Source organism: Bos indicus, chromosome 16 (genome assembly GCF_029378745.1).
Source record: "Bos indicus isolate NIAB-ARS_2022 breed Sahiwal x Tharparkar chromosome 16, NIAB-ARS_B.indTharparkar_mat_pri_1.0, whole genome shotgun sequence".
Taxonomy (NCBI): Eukaryota; Metazoa; Chordata; class Mammalia; order Artiodactyla; family Bovidae; genus Bos; species Bos indicus.
In genome coordinates this window covers 6,628,106-6,654,554 of record NC_091775.1, presented here as the reverse complement: position 1 = coordinate 6,654,554, position 26,449 = coordinate 6,628,106, and the positions used below count along the sequence as shown (strand labels likewise).

The following is a 26,449-nucleotide window of genomic DNA, read 5'->3' as shown; positions in this document are numbered from 1 at the left end:
AATTCCTGGGTTGGGAAGTTCCCCTGGAGAAGGGAACGGCTACCCACTCCAGTATTCTTGCCTGGAGAATTCCATGGGCAAAGGAGCCTACTGGGCTACAGTCCATGTGGTCACAAAAAGTCAGACACGACTGAGCCACTTTCACTTTCAGTATAAAATAAAACCTCAATGAGCCGTTATTTTATCCTTTTCTATCACACATTTAACCAGAACTTTTGTTATGAAAACAAAAAAAACTAAGTTGATTAAGACTTCACCTTGCATTCTTTACTTTCTTCTAACAGAGGTGTTAATGAACAGAAAAACAAATTAAAATTTACCAATCAGGAAGAAAAGAAGTAAAATATAGAATTATGATGGAAAATGAATCCTAAATTAATAATGCAAAGCACTACTTTTACTCTTAATGATTGACTAATGATTCCTTTCTTGGTTAGGTTACTTTTTCCAGCAACTAATAAACAGAAATTAGCAAAGAGTACTGGAGGAATTTTTTTTTTTCATTAACAATTTAGGCAGTCTGCTGCTGCTGCTGCTAAGTTGCTTCAGTCGTGTTCGACTCTGTGCGACCCCATATACAGCAGCCCACCAGGCTCCGCCATTATAGTTAGTGAAATAATATTTTTTTGGATGGCTAAGAGAGCGGGATGTTTTTGCAAACCATCCACAGGACATACGCTGCTCCCCTTATTAGCTGTGAACTTGCATGAGACTCCAGTGGTTACTTAATATATTGAGAGCTGATTAGAAACATTCACCTGGTTGTAAAGACTCAAATGCTATCCAAATAGCTTTTGGCCAAAACTATTGCCATACTTTCTGTTAAAAAGCTATTTAAAAGAAAAACAAGTTTGCCTCCAAGCACACTTAATTTCGGTGTGATCAAATTAATAATATTGAGCTCTTACTATGTTTTTGCTAGATACAAGATTTTTACATATATATGAATGTATATATAATGTAACTTAATTCTCACAGCAAGCTTCTATGTTGGTAGTTTTATTCTCTTTCAAAAGGAAGACATTAGCAAAGGTGTTAAATCACTTGCTTATTTTATCAGAGTGCTTAGCTGAGAGTAGACTCATATTAATACTTGTAGAACAAATGGAAGAAGTGAAAGTGTGAAAGTGTTAGTCTCTCAGTGATGTCTGACTCTTTGCAACCCCATGGACTGCAGCCAGGCTCCTCTGTCCATGGAATTCTCCAGACAAGAATGCTAGAGTCAGTTGCCATTCCCTTCTCCAGGGGATCTTCCTGATCCAGGGAAAGAACCCAGGTCTCCTGCACTGCAGGGAACTTCTTTACCATCTGAGCCACCAGGGTAGAATAAATGACTGAATAGCAAATAGCAAACGTCAGCTCACTAGTAAGTATCCAAGCCTATTATATTTTGGTCCTAGTCATAAATCAGTCCTTTCAAACAGAGTTGGCCTTAGGCAAAATGCAATGGTGGCACATCTCTGAGTTCTGCATCTCTTCCTTCCTGCTTCCCCTTCTGCCTCCCTATTCCCAACAGAACCCAACCTAAAAAGCTGACTTTACATGAGGACCTTCCGGCTCCAATAAAGTGCCTTAGAAAACTCCACAGATTTTTATGGAATGTGAGACTACCTACAGTATGACAACATTACCTCCTGAAGCCTTAAACCTAGGGGTCCTGTTATACATAATGAAATTGCTTTAGAAGGAAACGCTATCTGTCTGCAGAAGACTGGTAATAAGTTTGACCATCCAAACAGCAGTCAGCTTTGGTTTGGTGATCTTTAGACTATTTGAATTTTTTTTGTTTACTATTTCATAGGGCCTTATAAAAGAAGGGACTTGACAATAAAGGCGTTTCACCACTTTTCATTCTCATTAGGATATAAACAGACATAGGGTCTATTAGCTTAGACATGTATGCAACACATCACTTTAGTGAGGTAAGAAGGTAATGGAGCATTGAAAAATACTTTTGTTTTTGCACTTGTATTTTATACTTACAATCATATTTTCCAAGGCATGTTTGGCAAGCCAACAGTTTAGAAAAACTGGGACAAATAGATTTCTTAAGGAAGGCCAGAATATCTGGAAGACAAATCAAAACTAAATTTTTATCTCCAAGCAAGAAATCCACATGATTGAGAAGAAAAGCAAAACAAAAATAACGTATTAAGGACAATATAATGATATAAAACATGTGGCAAATACTCTAAACTCATATGATTATTGAAATGAAGGGGCAGACAGGATCTTTTCATTCTTGTCTAAGTCTTAAGGAAAAATTCTTTGCAAAGTTATTATAGAAGCAGAAAGAAAATAATCAGCTCTCATGGGATATCAGCTATAACTGTGCTAATTCCATCACTAAATCTTTTGGTATGACTGTTATAATAGATATCATCTTTTTCTTTTCTGGAACTGGAGGTAAAAATAGGTGTAAGGAGATAGTGCTTAACTTTTCTATAACATTACCACTTACTGTCTCAGATTCAAACATTTATGTGACACTGGGGAACTGTATTCCATTGGAATTATATTTAATTAACCTATCATTCAATCTAGAGCCAGTTGTTCCTCTAGATAAATCACTCAAATTAAAATAATTGTCAGAGTGAGCAACAGCTTCAGATCATACTGACTTATAGTCATGATTTTCCAAATAAAATTCAAAATAAAAAGTGTTAGAAAGCACATTCCCAACAGACATTACTAAAGCTTTATAGATTAAGATCCAGTTTTGCAACGGGAAAGTGCTGGTTGCATATTCTGTAGCTGAACATGATCACCATGGAACTGGTCCTCCACAGACTTTAATAAAGAAGCAAACTGCTGATTGTCTTGGTTGTTAGCAACATATTTAGCAAACAGAGAACTGGATTTAATAAATCCTGTGGCTTAAACTAAAGATAAACATATTCTCAGCGTGAGAAACTTTTATAAATACTTGGCTTTTCATTTTTAAAACTCTACAATATACACAAGAAGTGGAGTGATTCATTTCTAATCTATTTAGATAAAATTAACACGTTTAAATGGTACCTCTAGAGGATATATTCCTAAAATGCATTTCATTTTGCTATTGAACTAAATCTCATTAATGTTCACTTAATTTCACAACCCAGTTATAACTGACTTTGCTATTTATTTTCTAATACCATGATTTAATACATTATAAAAGCCTAAATTCATTCATCTGAGCTAATATATTATTTATTGCTATTTAGATTTAAAGATTTTACTCATGACTAATAACAAAATTATTTATTTTAAATATTCTTTTAGGACTTACTGAGATAATGAAGGGAACCGCATTAATTATTTCCAAGATGAAGGGTATTCGTAAAATCTGTTCCCAGATGTTTCCCTTCCAAAAAAAAAAAAAAAATGAATAAAAATAAAAGTCATTTACAACTGAATCCCATTAAATGGGGAAAAAGCATCAGAATTCTGCTAGCAATAAGGATGCTTACATTAACAGAATACAAAATCATTATTTAGAAATGTATCAATGACTTTTAGAGATTATTTTGCTACATGTAATTGTGCCCTCTCAATTTTGCAGAGTTTAAGCAAACCAAATGCTCATAGTAATCCATGAATATTGCACATAGCACATTTTAAGCACATAATATTGCATCAAAAAGTTACTAGTAAAAATAAAACAAGAAATCTTACAGAATCAATGAAAAAGTAGCTCCATCTTAATTTTTATATCATAATATAAAGCATATTAAATAGTTTGCAAACACACACATATAACAATGGCCCTGGGAGGCCATTTAACATTGTTTTTAGGTTAATAAGATTTAAGGGCAGAGTTTTCTCAATCATCTGGATTCTAGTCTCCCAACCCACATAGTACAACAATATTAATCGGGTCTGGCTACATAATTAGTGGGGCCCAGTTAAAAATGAAAATGCAGGGCCTCTTATTAAGAAATTATGAGTAATTTCAAGAAGGTGACATCAGAGCATTCAAACAAGCACAGATCCTTCTAATTGTGCAGCTCTGGGCAATTGCACTGACTAATAGGTCATTCCTGAAACTTTCTCTAACCATGTCCAGTGAAAAAGAACTCAGAACTCCCTAACGCAATTTATTCTTTTAACGAAAAAACAAAATAAATCTACCTGTTAGAAAGGCAACTTGAAATCTGACTCCTGTAATGTCTAATTATTTTATGAATGGCAACCCACTCCAGTAGTCTTGCCTGGAGAATCCCATGGAAAGAGAAGCCTAGCAGGCTACATTCCATAGAGTTGCACAGAGTCAAATATGACTGAAGCAACTGAGCACGCACTGGCTATACTATCGGGATTCTTTATTTTTCTTGAGGTCCCAAAGTCTTAAAACATTACAGAGATGTAAAACACCTTGCATCTCCAATCCTGCTCATGACACCAATTGTCTTGCTGTTTGCAGTGTTTGCTGAACCCAGGGTAAGCAAGGCATGAGCTAAGATGTTAGTAGGAGGCTAGAGGAGCCGTAGGAACTGCAGATACGTTTATTCTCTCCTGGCCTGCACAGCAGCCATGACACAGCCTCTCTCCTGCTGACTGTAGCCATAACAACAGACACCCTATATTCTCCCCTCTTGTGGCTGACCCATAAGACACAGCCATGATGTAGCAGTAAAATGCAGCCTTATGTGGAGCTCACATATCCCTATAGCACAAAGTAGCTTGTGACCAAGTGAGTACTTCATGATGCACATGTACAGTGTTATAAATGACTTGACTTATTACATGAACATTATTTACAAAATGTGAGGCAAGAGCGAGAGGCTGTAGGGCAAGAGGGCCTGACTACGTCATCTTGGCTAATTTGCTCTTTCCTTGCACATCGCCACTTCATAAAGCAAGTTCTACATCAGGGATCGTCTGGGTTGCTAAAACAGTAAGTAAGAGATTTTGTTAGCCCTGGTTCATGAGCCGTCTGCAGGCTAAATAAAAAGTGGTGGAGGAGCAGGTGGAAGGCACGGAGCTGTAAGGATCTCTCTCATCTCTGTAGAGATGTAAGGATGCTTCCCTCATCACTTCCAGCTCTGTAAGAAGGGCGCAGATAAACAACCTAGAGAGCTGGACTCAGACTCAGGGGCTGTTTTTGGCTAAAGCCCAAAACATCACACACATACACACACACACACACAAAACAGCAAAGCAAAGAGAAAGAATGTTGAGATAAGAACAGGTTACACTCACACTGATACTAAGACAGAGCGACTTATTTTCTGGGAACAAGATATAGACTCTATAGAATAAAATGTATGGCCATTTTAAGTTCAGACTCAGAAGGGCTGCAGGCCTGAGGAGACAGGGAATCTTGACAGATGGTGGCACTTGGACACCCAGAATTCGGGGCAGAGTGGCCAGACCGGGGCTTGAGGCATCAAGGAGCTTCTGCTCAAGGCCTTAGGAGAACCACAAAAGCCCCATCTGTATCTGCCATCAGAGCAACCCAACCACAGACTATTCCTGGGCCAGTCAGTCAGGACCTCCTTCTCCTGGAGCCTCCTCAGCTCTGAGGGGCCACGATCAGCCAGTTTCAGATAAGGAGGAGGTGGACACAGGAGAAGCCCCCCAAGAAGATTCTTGCCCCATTGAGTTCCCAGCTGTGCACACACGTGTGCTCAGTTCTATCTGACTCTCTGCTATCCCATGGACTGTTGCCCACCAGGCTCCTCAATCCATGGGATTTTTGAGGCAAGAATATTGGAGCGGTTTGCCATTTCCTCCTCTAGGAAATTTTCCCTGGCCTGAGGACTGAACCCACATTTTTTTGTCTCCTGCATCGGCAGGTGGATTCTTTACCATTGTGCCACCTGGGAAATTTCCAGCCTAGAAAAAGCTAAAACTGGATGAGAACATTAAATTTTTTACATACTGAACAGTATCTCTTAAATACTAAACTGAGATTTGTCTTGCCAAAAAAAAAAAAAAACAAAAACAAAAACAAAACTAAGGGGCCTAACTGAGATTTCATTGGATCAGCACGGCTCATAAGGACAATGACTGGGTTTGAAGGAGAAACATAGGACGGGCTAAAGGCTTTTCTACTTGCACTGAATCAGGCCTATTCAATAAACCATTTATACTTGATTTTCATTATGCAACACTTCTATTTTTTATGGCACTGGTTAATGTTACCATTTAACAGTTTTTTACATAACTCAGTTTCCAGAATGGGTAACATTTGGGTCACTCTTTCCTCACTGTATTTTTTACTAGTCATTGTACATTGTTCCTTAATGTCAATGATTTTACACAGGAAAAAAGACTGATGTGACCAGAGGAGGGGGAGGTAATGGGAATCATTATCACTGGTCACACGGCAGGGTCTTTCTGCTAATGTACACTAAGGCTAGCAGGCATACATACTGAGGAAACCAGAATTGAAAGAGACACGTGTACCCCAATGTCCATCGCAGCACTGTTTATAATAGCCAGGACATGGAAGCAACCTAGATGTCCATCAGCAGATGAATGGATAAGAAAGCTGTTGTACATATACACAATGGAGTATTACTCAGCCATTAAAAAGAATTCATTTGAATCAGTTCTAATGAGGTGGATGAAACTGGAGCCTATTATACAGAGTGAAGTAAGCCAGAAAGGAAAACACCAATACAGCATACTAACACATATATATGGAATTTGGAAAGATGGTAACAACAACCCTGTATGTGAGACAGCAAAAGAGACACAGATGTATGGAACAGTCTTTTGGACTCTGTGGGAGAGGGAGGCGGGGGATGACTTGGGAGAATGGCATTAAAACATGTATAATATCATCTAAGAAATGAATTGCCAGTCCAGGTTCAATGCAGGATACAGGAATCTTGGGGCTGGTGCACTGGGATGACCCAGAGGGATGGTATGGGGAGGGAGTTGGGAGGGGGGTTCAGGATGGGGAACATGTGTACACCCATGGCGGATGCATGTTTATGTATGGCAAAACCAATACAATGTTGTAAAGTAAAAAAAAAAAATAATAATAATTTAAAAAAAAAAAAAAAAGACTAGCATTAGTTTTCTTAGCTCGGCACACTGGAAAAGTTTAGTTCCTAGTAAACTAAAAGCTTCTATAACTCTGATGTCTCTCTTCATTTCCAGATCTAACACAACATTTATTTTTTATTACTTTCCCTCAAACCACTAAGAGAGTCTGATGAATAAAATGTGATTCAGTTGGGTTCATTTTTGATTTATCCTCCATATTCCAAGTCAGAGAATCTTTCTAAAATGGCAAATCTCCATCGCCAACATCCAAACTCCTCATTATATCATATGAAGCTTCACAATTTGAATTATGAGTGCTGGTTTGTTCTGTACCTACTATATTCCTAACCCATCTTGAATTCAGCTACAGATTCACCACATATAGAACTGATTTTGATACAGTTCTCTGAACGAGCTAGGCTATTTCATCTTTTATGACTTTGCTCACACTTCTTCTGCTTGGAATGCCCCAACCCCCGTACCTTCACCACTAACTACCTTGATACATGTTTTTAACATTTTACAAAACTTATTTGTTTCTATGACCATTACAGTTCAATGAGAACGATATTGAATAAAGGAAAGTTCCAAATATTTTATAATACTCTTCCCTTCTGGTATAATTGCTTTGATTTTGAACTTAAGCATTTGTATTTCATTTTCTTGGATCCATGTGGAAACACTCAAAAAATTTCATTTTGTTTTAAGTCTTCCTGATGCAATCATATAAATCATTAAACTTATGGCCACAAAGCTCAACAGAAATTTTCTGGAAGAAAGCATTTCAAGAGTACTTGGCTATATATCCATTTTAGGTAATCTCATTTATGTTACAACTTCAACTTATTATCAACAATAAACCAATGACTTCCAATGTCGTATCTCTACCCTGGATCAATATTGTATCTGAGAGTCAGTTTCAGATCTCTACTGTCTAATGTGCTGCTTCACATGAATGCCTCAAAGGCACCTTGTGGGTAATTTGTCTAAAAGTAAAATTTAAAGGACAATGAAAATATGACAATCCAAAACCTATGGGATATAGCAAAAGCAGTTCTAAGAAGGAAATTTATAGCAATGCAATCTTATCTCAAGAAACAAGAAAAATCTCAAATAAACAACCTATCCTTATACCTAAAGCAACTAGTATAAGAAGAATAAACAAAACTCAAAGTTAGTGGAAGGAAAGAAATCATAATGATAAGAGCAAAAAAAATGAAATAGAGACAAAGAAAACAACAGTAAAGATCAATGAAACTAAAAGGTGGCTCTTCAGTAAGATGAACACAATTGAAAAACCTTTAGCAGACTCATCAGGATAAAAAAGTGAGAGGATTCAAATCAATAAAATTAGAAAGGAAAAATAAGTTATAACTGATACCACAGAAACAAAAAGAATCATAAGAGATGACAACAAGCAACTATATGCCAATAAAATGGACAACCTAAAAGTAAAGTTTCTGATGTTTGTCCTAACTGACTCTCAGCAACAAAAACCAAAGATCCTGGAGAAACTTTGCATCTTCTTTTCACATGCCATTGTTGTTCAGTCACTAAGTCATGTCTGACTCTTTGCAGCCCTATGGACTGTAGCCTGCCAGGCTCCTCTGTCCTTCACTATCTCCCAAAGTTTGGTCAGATTCATGTCTATTAAGTCAGTGATGCTATCTAACCACCTCATCCTCTGCCGCCCCCTTCACACACTACCTAAGTATAATTGTTGAATAAGACTTTCTGATTCATGAATGTATCTTGGGTTGTCTGGTTCTCAATTTAACTCTATTCCCACTCTAACCTCTTAATTGGTCTCCCCACCTTCCTCTCCAATTTTCCTTTACCTAGTTAACTCACACACATCTTTCAGCTATTAATTCAAATCTGAGTGTTTTGAGACTTACCCACCTCCTCTTTATACACATTCTAGACAAGATCAGACTCCCACACTTGGTTTTTTGATTCTTCATCAACACCCTTCTCCTTCCTTTTTTTCAGCTTGTTTTTATATATTTAATCAACACTTGACTTTGAATTTCATGTGGTCCAGGTGAGAGCACCAGGCTTCCCTGGTGGCTCAGACGGTAAAGCATCTGCTTGCAATGCAAGAGACCTGAGTTCGATCCCTGGGTTGGGAGGATCCTCTGGAGGAAGAAATGGCAACACTCCAGTATTCTTGCTTGGAAAATCCCATGGATGGAGGAGTCTGGTAGGCTACAGTCCATGGGGTCGCAAAGAGTTGGACATGACTGAATGACTTCACTTCACTCATGTGACTGAATTTAATGTGGTCCAGGTGAGAGCATACATTTAGTTCACAATTCTTTGCTCTGTTTCAAGCACAGTTCTTGCCGGTCTGAAGCGCCTCATCTGCATTATGTCAAACACACTCCTGTTGTTGATTCACAGCTAGTGTGTGCGTGTGTGTGTGTGTGTGTGTGTGTGTGTGTGTGTCTGTGTATGTTGTGGCAAATAATGAACTTCCACCTGAGGACTGACTTTCACAATCTAAAATTATACAGGGAGGCAATATACTCATTGCTAAAAATAAACGTCTTTTTTCAGTTATATTCATTAGGTTTAGTTCTAAAATCTCAGGTTGTCTTCTGAACTTAAAGATATATTCACAAATTATCTCCCCTAAAAATAGCTGATGAAAAATAGAGAAATTATCCAAAAGTTGCATTGGCTGTTAGGGAGTCCCCATGAGCCTACATAATATAGGCTCAGGATAAAAGCAATGATGGCAAAAAAAGAAAACATAAATCTAGAGATGGCACTACATAGAGAAGTGTGAAATAAGATCCAAAAGGCAGGCACATGCCTTTCAAAATTAAGTTAAGTACCTGTTCCACTTAATCATATTTTCCTGAACGAGATGAAAGGCATTAGTCTTCTTCCAAAAGGTAACTTCTTAAAGAAAAAAGATAGTTTCTAAGAAATAGCTTTAACTGTACTAAGCATGTAGAACTCTCCATGTTCCTCTTCTTATTGACATAATGCAGTAAAATATAAATAAAATTTAATCTATTTTATACTTGGTATGGATGCAACTTTCCTCAACCAATAAAAATTCAAGAAAACAGATGATTTCCTAAAATGTACCAGGCTTTTATTTTTATCATAAAAGAAAGTACAAGTTTAGAACTATTATCTAGGTAACTCTAAAAAAAAAAAGCACTTTAAAAAGTATAAGACTTATGGTAATCTACTTGCTGTTAGCCCAAATTGGGAACAAGAGACTCTTCAAAAGCACTTTCTTCTCTAATATTAAGAATACCTATATTTAAAATATTTAATCCAGAAGACTTAACTTTCTTTTAGTGAGTTTAAAATATGGAGTAACTCTATGGCAGCGTTACTTTGTATTTCTAAACATAAACCCAACAACACTTAGATTTACCATTCCTGTGGCATAATAAGCAGAATCACCAGGATCTAGGAGTCCTAGGATGAATTCTTTGTTCTTTTCCAGAAATAAGCCCATCATGAAGCTAACATTTCAGAACTGATGCTTTTTATAAGTGATTACTGTATTGGGAAAAAAAAAAAAAAAACTATAGATTTAACAAAAGCTTTCTAAGTGTGGTGAATTTTCATTATAAGAGGTTTGGATATTATGCATTTTGTGCATAATGCACAAAATCCTTTTGATTTAATAAATGTGTATGTATATATAGAGTACTGTTATATTTTTGAAAACAGTCGATAAAGACACAGACGGTATTCATGTGGCAGAGAAATAAGGATTTTCCTGTCAGGCAAGCCTCATGGATATTTTGCCAAGTTGTGACAAACATGAACAGAATGATGATTTAAGTTCAGATCTGCTGTCTGTATGACAGAGGACGGAAGGAATGAATGCCAGGCATTTTTAAATTATTATCTGCTAAATTTAACACACACTTTAAAGAGGTTTTGCTCACTTTGGTGCTACCTATTAAGTCTTTTGATTTTAAAAAACTTTGATCTCCATGATAGTTTAAACCTTTTAAGTTAAAGATTAAGTCATGCTTATTTTAGAATGTCTAAAATAGTGTGTACAAACATATATGTTGTATATGTAAATACATACATTATCTGTGTATATATATAAATATAAACAAATAGGAAATTGTATGCAGATTTTATATTCAGAACTAGAAATATCAAACAGCAATATTAGAAATGGATTTCACTCCTAATGCAATATCCATTTCTTCATATCTGTCTATAATTTTTCTTAAAAGCCTAATTTGAGAGAAGGGCCTCATTTGAAGTTCTGCTATATGGATTTACCTTATATATGTGCTATAAACAGTTATCACTTATTCATTCCAACAGTGTATCCAACAGCTTATTGAAAGAGTCATAAGAGTTCACAAATTTGACTGAACATATGAAAGGAAAAGGGCTTCCCTGGTGGCTCAGATGGTAAAGAATATGCCCACAATGCAGGAGACTCGGGTTTGATCCCTGGCCTGTGAAGATTCCCTTGGAGGAGGAAATGGCAACCTACTCCAGTACTCTTATCTGGAGAATTCCACGGACAGAGGAGCCTGGTCGGCTACAGTCCATGGGGTCTCAAAAGAGCTGGACATGGCTTAATGACTAAAAGACAACAATGAAAAGAAAAGAAATCCTCCCCACATCACATAAGCCCTTGTTATCCTTCGTGTTGTAACACACAAGACTCAACCACCATGACCTAGACATTAATGTCTATGAAGGTCAGAATGAAAATATTATACATCATCTAGCCCTATCTACTAGGTCTTATAATCTTTGCTCTCATTTTATAAATTGCAGGAATTAATTGATTACAAAGGTCAGCACCATAAAATCACAAGGGGAAACTATAATTCCATCTTGAGTCTGTGCTTGTTAAATGACTGCTAGCATTTAAAGCCTCAAAGTTAATTTTATATAAAGTTTTAATTAGAATTTGGAGCAAATACACTCACGAACACAAATTAATATTTTGACCAGTTTATGTATTTGTAGATACTCTTGTTACAGTGGAAAATATTTCATTAAATTAGAGAAAAACACCCACATCCTTATTTTTCAGTACATCACTTTCTGTATATTACATTCAACATTTATCACATGCATACAAAGGACCTTAGAAGATAACACCTTGGATATTAATTTACTCGATTGTTTTCTTTCTCCTAAGTTTCCAAAATCCAAATTTGTCGATCACTACATATTTATGGGCTTCCCTGGTGATTCAGCAGTAAAAAATCTGCCTGCCAATGTAGGAGAAGTCGGTTTGATTCCTGGATCAGGAAGATCCCCTAGAGAAGGAAATGGCAACTCACTCCAGTATTTCTCCCGGGGAAATCCCATAGACAGAGGAGCCTAATGGATACAGTCCATGGGATTGCAAAAGAGTCTGACACAACTTAGCAACTTAACAACATATTTATGAAGTAGCTATTTTGACGAGGAGCTGCTGCTGCTGCTGCTGCTAAGTCACTTCAGTCATTTCCGACTCTGTGCGACCCCATATACGGTAGCCCACCAGGCTCCCCTGTCCCTGGGATTCTCCAGGCAAGAATACTGGAATGGGTTGCCATTGCCTTCTCCAATGCATGAAAGTGAAAAGTGAAAGTGAAGTTGCTCAGTCATGTCCGACTCTTAGTGACCCCATGGACTTCAGCCTACCAGGCTCCTCCGTCCATGGATTTTTCAGGCAAGAGTGCTGGAGTGGGTTGCCATTGCCTTCTCCGTTGATGAGGAGATTCACTAATAAATCATTTAAAGAGCCCTCCTCAACATCTCCTTCTAAACTGTCTGTCACTAAGCTAGTACTTTCTAGGTAAGTTAGGGTTGAGTGGCTACATATATGCAAAATTTTCCAGCTTATCTCCTCCAACTTCAAAATATTCTTTCAGGCACCATTTTCCATCTTCAGTGTTCTCAGAAAAGAACAGAATGTATCCAAAGCAAACTAGTAATCCTCAACTTCCTAATCTAGCTTATTCTTACTTTTTATAAATCTTGCTTTATCCATCATTTTTCCTGTACCTTCTACCAGCTCATTTTAAATCATGCAGATTTTTACCATCACAAGGAAATCTTCCACCTCATTCTACTACTTTTAGTGAGCTTCTATACTGATCAATCAACAATCTTCATCTGAAAATTTTACTCTCAGTTGTACTCCTTTGAAACTGGTCTCTTAAGGGTGAATAACAAATGATCTCCTAAACTGTAAACCCAATTGCTTTTCTCAAGCTTCTTACTAAACCTGCCATCATTCATATCTTTCATCTAATATTTTCTCTTAGTCATTCTTAATATTTTATTTTCTTCATAATCAGTAAATAAATCCATCTGTGTTTATTTGGAAACCATGCACCCTTTTCTTTCTACATTTTCTAATTCATCCATTTTACCTGATTAGACACTGGTATTATGTTCTTTAGGTGGCACATATAAGAATTTTATAAAGGAAGCCAGGGGAAAAAGGTGAGTTTGAAAAGATTTCTTGCTCCAAATTAAAGATTAAAAAGTAGTCAACAGAATGTTACCTTTAAGACTTTATGTTGTGAAATGAGAAAGAAATTTATATGCTAGATAAGAATCCCCTCAAAACAGAAACTTGAGTGTGCTTGTTTATATGGTACATGCAATAACTGTGAACTGGAAATCAGCAATAATTATGACAACCATTCTGAAGACTTTCCACCCTTCTCACTTATTCCTCTGTCTGCCCTCATTGCTCTATTCTTTCAAGACCCACAACATAAGCATTTCCATTAACATGGGTCATCTCTTCTCCATTGGTTACTATCCCATCCTTAATGGACTTGCATGCTTTCTTCAACATTTCACTGGAAATGACTGCCAAAGCTTAATAAATCTCTTCTGCAAGTCCCAGATCTTCCTTTTCAGTTCTCTGCATATTACACCTATTTGTCCAAAAATACCTCAAATTCATCATTCCCAAAACAATTTCCATTATTCCATCTATCTTGACCCCAATCTGATTTTTTTCCTCGATGTAATTTTTCTTGGTTTTACTGCCTTGTATTGTCATTTGGATTTAGGAAATCTTAAAATGATATTTCACATTTTGTTCTCTTCTTCTATCTCAACCAATCTGTTGATGATGTCTTCACTTTCTACTTTCATGACTTTTCCTGCATTGAAGTAATTTATTCCTCTCACCTGGCCAAAACCTCACTCCCGCTTTTCCTTTTCTACTTCAATTGTGTCTTAGCAGAGCATATGGACTTCAGTGGAATGTCTCTTTGACTTCTGCTTGCGCAGATGTTCCAAACTAATACTCCTAAAACTTAGTTACAATTACAGAACTCTCATGTTCAACATCCTGCACCAACTTCCCATTCTAGGTTTCTCTACAGGGCCCTCACAATACTGTAGCAAACTTATCCCAACATTTTCCCAAACACACCATATGCTGCCCAAACCTAAATATTTATTCATTCTTCCAATTTTATATGCACATTTCTTATTTTATTCCTTTGCTAATTCTACAAATCCCTGTTGTTCTGCCTTTTTTTTTTTTAAGTGAAATTATGATCTTACTTTAGTGAAATCACTGGTTCAAGAACTCTGCTTAATAGGTCTTTTCATCCCATGATATAACCTCTCTCTCTGGTTCCTCTGCCTTTTCTAAATCTAGCCTTAATATATGGAAGTTCATGGTTCATGTACTGTTGAAGCATGGCTTGGAGAATTTTGAGCATTACTTTGCTAGTGTACCAGATGAGTGCAATTCTGCAGTAGTTTGAACATTTTTTGGCATTGCCTTTCTTTGAAATTGGAATGAAAACTGACCTTTTCCAGTCCTGTTGCTACTACTGTTTTCCAAATTTGCTGGCATATTGAGAACAGCACTTTCACAGCATCATCTTTTAGGATTTGAAACAGCTCAACTGGAATTCCATCACCTCCACTAGGTTTGTCCATAATGATGCTTTCTAAGGCCCAGTTGACTTCACATTCCAATATGTCTGGCTCTAGGTAAGTGATCACACCATCGTGATTATCTAGGTCGTGAAGATCTTTTTTGTTCAATTCTTCTGTGTATTCTTGCCACTTCTTCTTAATGTTTTCTGCTTCTGTTATGTCCATACCATTTCTGTCCTTTATATGAGCCCATTTTTGCATGAACATTCCCTTGGTATCTCCAACTTTCTTGAAGAGATCTCTAGTCTTTCCCATTCTAATATTTTCATCTATTTCTTTGCATTGATCAAAGGCAGAGGAGCCAGAGATCAAATTGCCAACATCCATTATATCATCGAAAAAGCAAGAGAGTTCCAGAAAAACATCCTCTTCTGCTTTACTGACGCCAAAGCCTTTGACTGTGTGGATCACAAGAAGCTGTGAAAAATCCTTAAAGAGATGGGAATCCCAGACTACCTGACCTGTCTCCTGAGAAATCTGTATGCAGGTCAGGAAGAAACACTTAGAACTGGACATGAACAACAGACTGGTTCCAAATCAGGAAAGGAGTACATCAAGGCTGTATATTTCCACTCTGCTTATTTAATTTATATGCAGTGTACATCATGCAAAATGCCAGGCTGGATGAAGCATAAGCTGGAATCAAGATTGCTGGGAGAAATATCAATAACCTTAGATATGCAGATGACACCACCTTTATGGCAGAATAACCTCAGATATGCAGATGACACCACCCTTATGGCAGAAAGTGAGGAGGAACTAAAAAGCCTCTTGATGAAAGTGCAAGAGGAGAGTGAAAAAGTTGGCTTAAAGCTCAACATTCAGAAAATTAAGATCATGGCATCTGGTCCCATCACTTCATGGGAAATAGACGGGGAAACAGTGGAAACAGTGTCAGACTTTATTTTTGGGGGGCTCCAAAATCACTGCAGATGGTGACTGCAGCCATGAAATTAAAGACGCTTACTCCTTGGAAGGTAGATTATGGCCAACCTAGATAGCATATTGAAAAGCAGAGACATTACTTTGCCAACAAAGGTCCGTCTAGTCAAGGTTATGGTTTTACGAGTGGTCATGTATGGATGTGAGAGTTGGACTGTGAAGAAAGCTTAGCACCGAAGAATTGATGCTTTTGAACTGTGGTGTTGGAGATGACTCTTGAGAGTCCATGGACTGCAAGGAGATCCAACCAGTCCATTCTAAAGGAGATCAGCCCTGGGATTTCTTTGGAAGGAATGATGCTAAAGCTGAAACTCCAGTACTTTGGCCACGTCATGCAAAAAGCTGACTCACTGGAAAAGACTCTGATACTGGGAGGGATTGAGGGCAGGAGGAAAAGGAGATGACAGAGGATGAGATGGCTGGATGGCATCACGGACTCGATGGACGTGAGTTTGAGCGAACTCCAGGAGTTGGTGATGGACAGGGAGGCCTGGCTTGTTGCAGTTCATGGGGTCGCAAAGAGTCGGACACAACTAAGTGACTGAACTGAACCGAACTGAAGAGGAACTAAAAAGCCTCTTGATGAAAGTTAAAGAGGAGAGTGAAAAAATTGGCTTAAAACTCAACATTCAGAAAACAAAGATCATGGCATCTGGTCCCATCACTTCATGGCAAATAGATGGGGAAACAATGAAAACAGTGACTTTATTTTCTTGGACAGAAAAATCATTGCAGATGGTGACTGCAGCCATGAAATTAAAAGACGTTTGCTCCTTGAAAGAAAAGCTATGGCCAACCTAGACAGCATATTCAAAATCAGAGACATCACTTTGCCAACAAAAGTCCATCTAGTCAAAGCTATAATCTGTCCAGTAGTTATGTATGGATGTGAGAGTTGGACTATAAAGAAAGCTGAGTGCCGAAGAATGGATGCTTTGGAACTGTGGTGTTAGAGAAGACTCTTGAGACTCTCTTGGACTGCAAGGAGATAAAACCAGTCCATCCTAAAGGAAATCAGTCCTGAATATTCACTGGAAGGACTGATGGTGAAGCTGAAACTCCAATACTTTGGCCATCTGATGCAAAGAGCTAACTCATTTGAAAAGACCCTGATGCTGAGAAAGATTGAAGGCAGGACAAGAAGGGGATGACAAAGGATGAGATGGCTGGTTTTCATCGCTGACTCAATGGACATGAGTTTGAGTAACCTCTGGGAGCTCGTGATGGACAGGAAAGCCTGGTTTGCTGCAATCCATGTGTTCATAAAGAGTCAGACATGACTGAGTGACTGAACTGAACTGATGAACCCCCACTGAGATTTATTTGCATCTCATGTGATGTACTTATTATTCCACCTTGTATTATTATTGCCTGTATAATCTTCTCCTGCCTACCCTCATTTCTGGATTGTAAACTCATTGAGAAAAAAAGAAAAAAACAAACAAAAAACAATGCACATTGTGGTGCTCTTCATTAAACAAGAGCTCAATAAACATTTGTTAAATTGGGTTAGCCAAGCAAAGTTTTGCCAAAAATTAAGGGAATTCATTTTAATAATTCCTAACAGACACACTTTTCTCCCTTAGTGTTTTCTGTACAGATCAGGAGAAGAGGTTGAGAACAATAAAAAGCCAAACAATTTCATTCACTTGCCTTATATAAGCATGCATACACTGGGTAAATTAGACCAGAGGAATTAGTGAAGTGTGTTTAAGCCACCAAGGAAAACATTACTATATTACCACAGCTTTTTATTACATACTGGAGAGGCCCAAAATAATTAAAGGGGTTTAAGAAGATCTTGCTTTAGCCCTGGAGTGTGAATTATAAATAGACGAATACTAGGTAAATGCTAGTAGTGTGTTCCACTGGCAGAAAATTTCTAATTAAAACAACTTACCTTATAACTGAGATAACCAAGCAGTATTGTTTCAAAGAGACTTATCAGTGCCACTAAAACCTAAAATATAAATTATGCCTTAATGAGAAGATGCAAAAAAGATATATATTCTGAATATACTATCAATTTATAAATATATGCCTATGTATGTGTGTGCACATATGAGTATGTATATATATCATATATGATATAGGGATTGAAACCATATACAAGGCCTCGTGTCCTTGTCTTTTGGAGTAAAATGGTGACTCAAGAGTTAATGATTGGGAAATATGAAGATACAGAAACAAGGAAAATCTGTTGGGCTAAAGAACTGATAACAATTTAGACTATAATTCTGGTACATAACAGTATCACTGAAATCCCACAGAAAGATACAGATAAAAGCCTGTTTTTACAGGAAGCAGACTCCCTGTCCAGATGAAAACTGCTGACCATAAGAACATACACCCTAGACTAGTTGAAAGCAGAAGGTTGATCATGCTCAAAACTTCACCTTGATGCCAACCAATCCAAGAAATGTCCATGAGCTGATTACACCCTGCTTTTTGAACACTATAAAACTCCTCATATCCCCTCCAAGAGGGGTCACACAGTCTTCAAGGCATTAGCCCACTGTGGCCCCCTTTGCCTGGCAAAGCAATTAAAGCTACTCTTTTCTACTTCACCCAAAATTCTGTCTCCGTGTTTCTATTTGACTCTGGTGAACAGAGACCGAGTTTCAGCAACAGAGGTGCTGTTTGACACTCTTAACTTCTATATACAAGTGGTAGGGAGCAGGCTGTCCTGGGCACTGCAGTTTAGTTTTTATAATGTCTAATACTCCTCAGTAAGTCTTTTAAAATTTATTACCACAAATGTTAAGTGTGGGACTAGAATAGTCAGATGACTGGAATTTGAATGATATGTATCCTTGATACACACAATCACATGACTGCTCCACCATAAAACCAGCCACACAGCCTCCCTCTCAGTTCACCTGCCAAAAATGGCAGTTCCCTACAGAAAAATCAAAGAATACAAGCTTGGAGTTGGAGGGTATTTGCATCCTATCATCCACCTCAAACAAAGGTAAACAGTAACATCCTTGAACATTAAAGCAAATGGTCCAAGATACTTTCAGATTCCGTCTGAACAGACTTCATAACCAATCCCTGTTCTGCAGTGGACATGGGCATCCTGCACTGCCCTAGACAAGTCCCCGCCTTTCTCTCTCATCTCTACTCCGCATACAATTTCCTCAGCTCAACTCCCAAAGAACAGTGGCTCCAACAGAAAGGACATCCAAATTGTCTTGTGTTAAAGACTCTAAGCACTTTGGGAGAGAGGAATACTAAGCAAGTATCAACATGAAGTATTTAAGGTAACAAATATATTTGTTCATAGATTTGTGAGGGTTAAGTCAACCTGTCAGAAAAGCAGATGCCCTAGAGTTTTAGATTCTGACTCCTGTTTTAATGAAAATTTTGATATAGGTGCATATTAAAACATAAGGATAATTTAAAAACATATGAATGCATGACAATATAAGTAAAATAAGTCCGGAAGTGCATACAGTAGCCAGACATTATTAAAATAGAAAAGTTGAACTTTTTAGAGTTTCCCCACAAATTTTCTAACTCATGTGTGCCATTCTAAAGGTACACATTGTTAGGTGACCTTGAAACCATTTTCAGGATGAATTACTCAAAATCCTATTGAAAAATGAGCGTTCATATTTAAAGATATCACTCTTAAGTAAGAAACAATTTGAATGATCAAAATATATTTCAAGGCCATATATAATTATTCAGAAAAATACTAACTTACTTTATATGTATGCACCTCACTGATGGATAATATAGGAATCTAACTCAGAAATTAAAAACTGCATTTTTACTGAAACTAAAATATTTGAAAAGAGTTATTTGTAAGTTAATGACACTGCTATAAGATTCACTAAAAAAAAAAACATAAAACACAACTTATAAAATAGGAAATATGCAAACACAGTAAAAACTTGATTTCATAGTAATAAACACAATGCATACATAATCAAAATAATTCATAGTTGCATATAAAATGTACAGATCTCAGAATCACCCTGATGTTAAATGACAAACCAAATATTTTATTTTAAAGTATTTTAATGTTTGCTTATAAACAATGAGTCTTAGAATCTTTCCATTCCTTCCAGATTCAACTATCTTCCAATCTCTAATGCTTTTAATCTTAGAGACTCTACTCTTTGAATAATTTTTGCTTTTGAAAATTAACAAAACTAAAAAGCATCTGAAGGAAAGAGACAGGAGTAGAGGAAATGTGAAGTTGTAAAAAGTTTGCTAGGCATGAAAATCAACAGAAAAAAGAACAAAGAACAACACACAAGACTCCAGGAAACACACCAAATATGTAATTCAGAAGCACTGTTCCCTTCACATTTCCTTACTCCTTCTTCAGGACCCTTTTAATGCCAGAGCATACTTTTTGTTTATTTGCAAAATTATCTACTAAGGGACCAAGCTCTTCCCATTGGTAATAAGAGCTATTGGTTCATTTGTTTATTCATTTAACAATTATTCATCAAGATTCTGCCATGCCCCTGATATTGAGAACATAAGGTAAAAAGGCAAACGTGGTTAAGGACTTTTGACTAATTTTTCAAACATGGATGTAACCTAAGAATTTAGGAACACATAAATTAGTTTGGAGAACTTGTTGTGATTTCAAACATTGTTTTACTCAAGCTTTCTGAAGTCTAATCCTGACCATGAGGAAATTCTCAACAGGTAGAATGCAAGGCTCAGGTTAACATAAAGAAATAAAAACTTCAAGATGTGCATTAAGGTTAATTAAACAATAAGCAATTTTAATTGTTTATTTTTAATATCAATAATTTTCTCCCCAATAGTACTGCCTGTAAAATATGAGTACATCTAGACATATAGGAATAAAACAAAATTGTACATAACCTGTAAGCCCCATAAAGGTAGACTTCTGTTCACCCAAAAGATATGAGACCTATAAAAAGAATGATAAGACATTAGATTTTTCCAAGTGAAAAAAACATTCATTTTCAAATTTTGATAAAAGTTGAAAATATTTAAATGTTGTTAACATAAAGAGACAATAAAATAGAGACAATATATTAACATCAAAATTAAAATTAGGGAAAAAACCTTTATACTGGTTTAATTTTCTTTTTGGTAATATTCATTTCTATTTCAGGGAAAAAACTCTTCTTTATTTTGTTTTCGGTCTCATACTAATCAAAAGAAAAGACCATGGACTCTTATTTAAAGAATGAAAATGCCAGGGGAGAAAAACTCCAAACCATTTGCTAATCAATACTCCAGTGAAAAGTCACTTAAACACCTTCAATAAACTCTAGCATTTTATTATTTTTAAACAGCATTTTGTCAGTACAAATTCAACAGTAGAAATAATCAGAATAAAGTCAGTAACTCAGGTTGAAGGGGTGGCTCAGACAGTAAAGAATTCACTTGCCAAGCAGGAGACCCAGGTTTGATCCCTGGATCAGGAAGATCCCTGGAGAAGGGAATGGCAGCCCACTCCAGTATTTATGTTTGGGAAATCCCAGGGACAGAGTAGACTGGGGGGCTGCAGCCCATGGGTCACAAAGAGTTGGACATGACTGGAGCGACTAACACTTTCAGATTGTAAAGCACATTAATATTTGGGCTTTCCTGGTGGCTCAGATGGTAAAGCGTCTGCCCACGATGCGGGAGAACCAGAGTTTGATCCCTGGGTTGGGAAGATACCCTGGAGAAGCAAATGGCAACCCACTCCAGTATTCTTGCCTGGAAAATCCCATGGACAAAGGACCCTAGTAGGCTGCAGTTCATAGATTCGCGAAGAGTTGGACATGACTGAGCGACTTCACTCAGTCTAACTAATACTAACACTTTCAGATTGTAAAGCACATTAATATTTAGATTCGTATTAATATTTAATAAAATATTTAATATACCACCCCCCAAAAAAACTGTGACTGAGGTTAGCATAAAACATTATGCAGAATAAGGAGTAATTATCTTTAAATGTGTCTTAAAAGTGCTATTATCTTTGATGCTAAAAATCATTTATAGTCTGCAAAGAACATCATATATTCTAATGTACGACTAGTTACAATTTTTCACTGTTTATACTTCATCCCTATCTACATCATTTGGTGCACAGCTGATTCAAATACTAGTCATTCCCAGCAACATACTCTACTCAGGAAAAGATGAAAATAGCTATATTACATTGCCCAAAAAATGCAAACAAAAAAACTACAAACAGAACTAAGCCCACTCACTACAGTGATAAAGTATTCGAGGAATCCCAAAAGAGAGTGTGTATTTTTAAATCTTTGAATCATTTTATTTTGGGTAATATGTTAAACAAACACAAAGAGCAATAAACTCTTTAAAATTCCTTGTTTAAAAAAGAACTGTAAAATTTAGAAGACTATTCAAAGAAAATACCTAGTATATTCACTTGCTCCTTGGAAGTAAAGCTATGAAACCTAAATAGCGAATTAAAAAGCAGAGACATCACTTTTCGGACAAAGGTTCATATAGACAAACCTATGGTTTTTCCAGTAGTCATGTATGGACGTGAAAGTTAGACCATAAAAAAGGCTAAAGTGCTGAAGAATTGATGCTTTCAAACTGTGGTGCTGGAGAAGACTCTTGAGAGTCCCTTGGACTGCAAGATCAAACCAGTCAATCCTAAAGGAAATCAACCCTCAATATTCATTGGAAGGACTGATACTGAAGCTTCAATACTTTGTCCACCTGATAAAAAGAGCTGACTCATTGGAAAAGACCCTGATGCTGGAAGAGACTGAGGGCAGGAGGAGAAAGGGACGACAGAGGATGAGATGATTGGATGGCATCATTGACTCAATGGACATGAATTTGAGCAAACTCTGGAAGAAAATTAAGCATAGGAAAGCCTGGTATGCTGTAGTCCACAGGGTTGCAAAGAGTCAGACATGGCTTAGCAACTGAATTATAACAACAATCTGGTATATTATTCTTTGTGATTCTAGAATATAACATTATCTGGATTACTGACTTCTTTTGCTCCAAACCAAACCTGCACCATTTCCCAGCAAAATAGGTCTTCTCGGCCTTTCACATCTCAGTAAGTGGCACCAAATTTCATTGTGTTTGGTTAGCCAAAGACTTGGGCATCATCTTAGGTGCTTTCCTGCCATCTATCTATAAATACTGAATACATGAGTCACCAAACCCTTCCAATTCTTTCCACCAAATATCTGTAAAATGTATCTACTTCTCTTCATATCTATGGCCAGAACCACCTTACTATAAATGATCATTTTCTTACAATTGTGCTCTTGTAAAAGCCAAAACCTGGACCCTACACTTCCTTTTGTTTTCTATATTTTTTCTCCAAATTTCAACTACACAGATTCCTTCTAATGCATGTCATGTCACATCACCCCACTGAACCCTGACACTTTACTTGTGTTAAGATAAAGACCAAAACTTGGACCCTGGCACTCTTAGACTTAGTCAACTAAGTCTAAGCAGTGACACACTGCTTCCTATTGCAGCCCTTTTAACATGTTCTTCCCTCATCAGAGATCTCTCAGCTCAACTTTCTCTCAGGGAAATCTTTCTGGAAACTTCCCCTTGATCAATGCAGCCAAGGAATCTCTTAGGCCATGTCACTCACTATACCTCTGCCTCCACTCATCTCAGGAGTAACCTTAAATTTGTTTGTTAATGTACCTCTTTAATACTTGTATCTTCACTGAACTGCAAGTTCGGTACGATGGAGTATATCTCTTTTACTCACCATTATGGTACTAATGTCTTCCCAAGTACAGTAGTCTAGGCATTCAATACAGACAAATGGATGGAGCCAGGAAAGGCAAAATGTGGATGATGAACTCAGCACCACTCTCCTTTCCAGAACACACCTTATTATGTTCTCAGTAACACTTGAAAAATGAAGTCAAAACAAAGTATGCAGGAACAAAGAGGAACGTATAATATATAGGTTGGTTTTTTCATACATAGAAATGATATGTTATAAAATACAAAATAAGGAGATAGAAAACTCATAAAATAAATTCAAAAGCAAAAAATAAATTATAAAATCATAAAATAAATTGCTAATCATAAGTTTGAGAGCATTTTCAAAAGGAAATTGGTAGTGAATACAGATTTACTAAAAGCTAATTATCTAATTAATGACATTTTCTTTGATCTGACATGTTGTTTTAATAGGTCTTGAAATATCAGAGTACTTAAATTTAAATAAGCCTGTGAAGAAAAAATTTTAAGTACAAGACTGTGTCATGTGGAATAAGTTTCATAGTCCTTAAAAAAACATTTCTACAAAACTCAAATATGTAAATTTCAATGTGAAGTGACATCGCCATTGGAAAGTTGTCTTTTACATCCCCTTACCAGGCATTAAATTAAATTAAATACACAGGAGGAAAATGTACACATTCTAGCAAAAAGGTAGCGCCCAAACTCTCTTCATAAAATACATTTATCATGAAAAAAGAATGTGGGATCTGATCTCCATGTTCCTTGAAAACTACCAAAATGAATGAGAGGTGAAACTGAAACTAGCAGCTAGCCTCTAATTCCAAATGAGCTTCAATCCCATTGATAAAAATGTGCTCAGAGGATAGACTTGCACAGAAATATCGATTGCAGTGTTACATATGGCAGAATAGTAACTGGAATCTACCTAACCAACAAGAGATTTAAATTAACTTGCTCATCATCAACAACAGCAAAAAGGCCATCAACAAGAAAAACAAAAAGTCATTGGTAAACATGATGTATATTTTGTATCAATATGACTGTGGTACCTGTATGTGTGTATCGATGCAATTTACAGAAGATTGGCAGTCAAAATACTAAAAATACTTTTTTGTAGGTATTGAGATTTTAGGTAATGTTTACTTCCTTTCCCTCACCCTAAGTATTTCTATTGCAATAATCATGAACCATTTGTACAATCGTAAGAATAAAACAGATTTCATTTTTTAAACTATAAGAACAGAACAACAAGAATGAACATAAAAACAACCTTTGGGACTTCCCTGGTAGTCCAGTTGCTAAGACTCTGTGCTCCCAATGCAGGGGAGCTGGGGTTCAATCCTTGGTTGGGGAGCTAGTTCCACACATGCCACAGTTAAGACCCAGTGCAGCCAAATAAACAAATACATATTTTTAAAAGTAAATAAAAATAAAATTTATATTATTTAGCTAGTTTAATTTGTTAATTTATTATTATATAAATAATATTATTTATGTGTAATACATTATGGGCTTCCCAGGTGACTCAGTGGTAAAGTATCCACCTGCCAATGTAGAAAACGTGGGTTCGATCTCTTGCTCAGGAAGATCGCCTGGAGAAGGAAATGGCAACCCACTCCAGTATTCTTGCCTGGGAAATCCCATACACGGAAGAGCCTGGTGGGTTACAGCAGGTTGCAAAGAGTCAAACATGACTTAGTAACTAAACTACCATCACCACATAATATATAAATAAAAATAATAAAAATATAACATTTATTATTTATATGGCTTAACTAGGCCTATAGATAAAAATCACATTGAAGAATGATTATGAAAACTGGAAGAACTATATCAAACAATGGAAATAATAGTAGTTAGATATGAAAAGTTAATGACATGCAACCCCAGCCACTCTTGACAGCTCACTTATTTATGGTGAATAAATACCTCTCCTAAAGGAAAGGAAATAGCTGCTGAAAATGTCAGAACTGCTTTGGCAGCAGAGGTAGAGGTCAGGGGTAAAAATGTTAACTGGAAGAATCAAGCATCTGGTAAACACAGAAAAGTTATAGGGTCATTGCCTGGGGCAGAATTCATATGAAAGACTTGTGGGTCACAGCTCAAGAGGAACTTGGGTTGACAAAGCTCCAAACTCAGTAGGCAAGCTTGTATTGTATTAACAAAAGTTTAAGACCAATAAATCAAAGAGGAAAATTATGACACTCTCTTAATCATAACAAATCCTAAGAAATGAGGATTCCTTAAAATGGCCACATTTTAAGGACGGACAAAATTTAACATAAATTTATCATTTGACCAGGATACTGAAGCATAGTAGAGTCTTGACAATATATTACAAAGATTTTCCAATAACTGAATCCTTTCAAAATGGGTATACTTCCTACTGGGTTTCCCAGGTGACTCAGTGGTAAAACATCTGCCTGCCAATGGAGGAGATGCAGGTTTGATCCCTAGGTTAGGAAGATCCCTTGAAGAAGGAAATGGCATTCTTGACTGGGAAACCCCATGGACAGAGGAGCCTGGGGAGCTACAATCTATGGGGTCATAAAAGAGTTGGACACTTCTTAGCGACTAAAATAACAACAATACTTCACACCACTGTTGGAGATGCGGCAGAGAGAACTAAACGCTGAGTCTTTGAAATAATAGACTCTTAAGAATCTTTCCATCAGACACTCATGGGCTGACGTAGAAGTGGCTTCCTATCAATGTTATTTTTTTTTCCCCTTCCATGGTACAGAGTTGGGTGTAAAAAGCTACTCTTTGGCCAAAGGTGACTTTCTCAGCCTCTGTGTCATGGTATGACTGTGTCACTGATTCCCCAGTGAGATCTAGGTATGAAACACAAGTAAAAGTGATACTCCTTCGTCGGCCAATAACTTTAACAACTGTATCTTTTCCCATGTTCTCT

General features: G+C 36.8%; 1 protein-coding gene across 8 annotated transcripts in view; it reads right to left on the bottom strand.

Moving 5' to 3' along the window:
- KCNT2 (potassium sodium-activated channel subfamily T member 2) overlaps positions 1-26,449 on the bottom strand; it is a 436,001-nt gene that overhangs the window by 255,069 nt on the left and 154,483 nt on the right. For all 8 annotated transcript variants that reach the window (XM_070767900.1, XM_070767905.1, XM_070767902.1 and 5 more), the window contains exons 4-7: positions 20,692-20,740; positions 17,741-17,800; positions 3,272-3,346; positions 1,984-2,067 (exon numbers count right to left, since the gene is read on the bottom strand). In XM_070767900.1, coding sequence (XP_070624001.1) covers positions 1,984-2,067; positions 3,272-3,346; positions 17,741-17,800; positions 20,692-20,740 — 268 coding nt within the window. The remainder of the gene's footprint in view (positions 1-1,983; positions 2,068-3,271; positions 3,347-17,740; positions 17,801-20,691; positions 20,741-26,449) is intronic.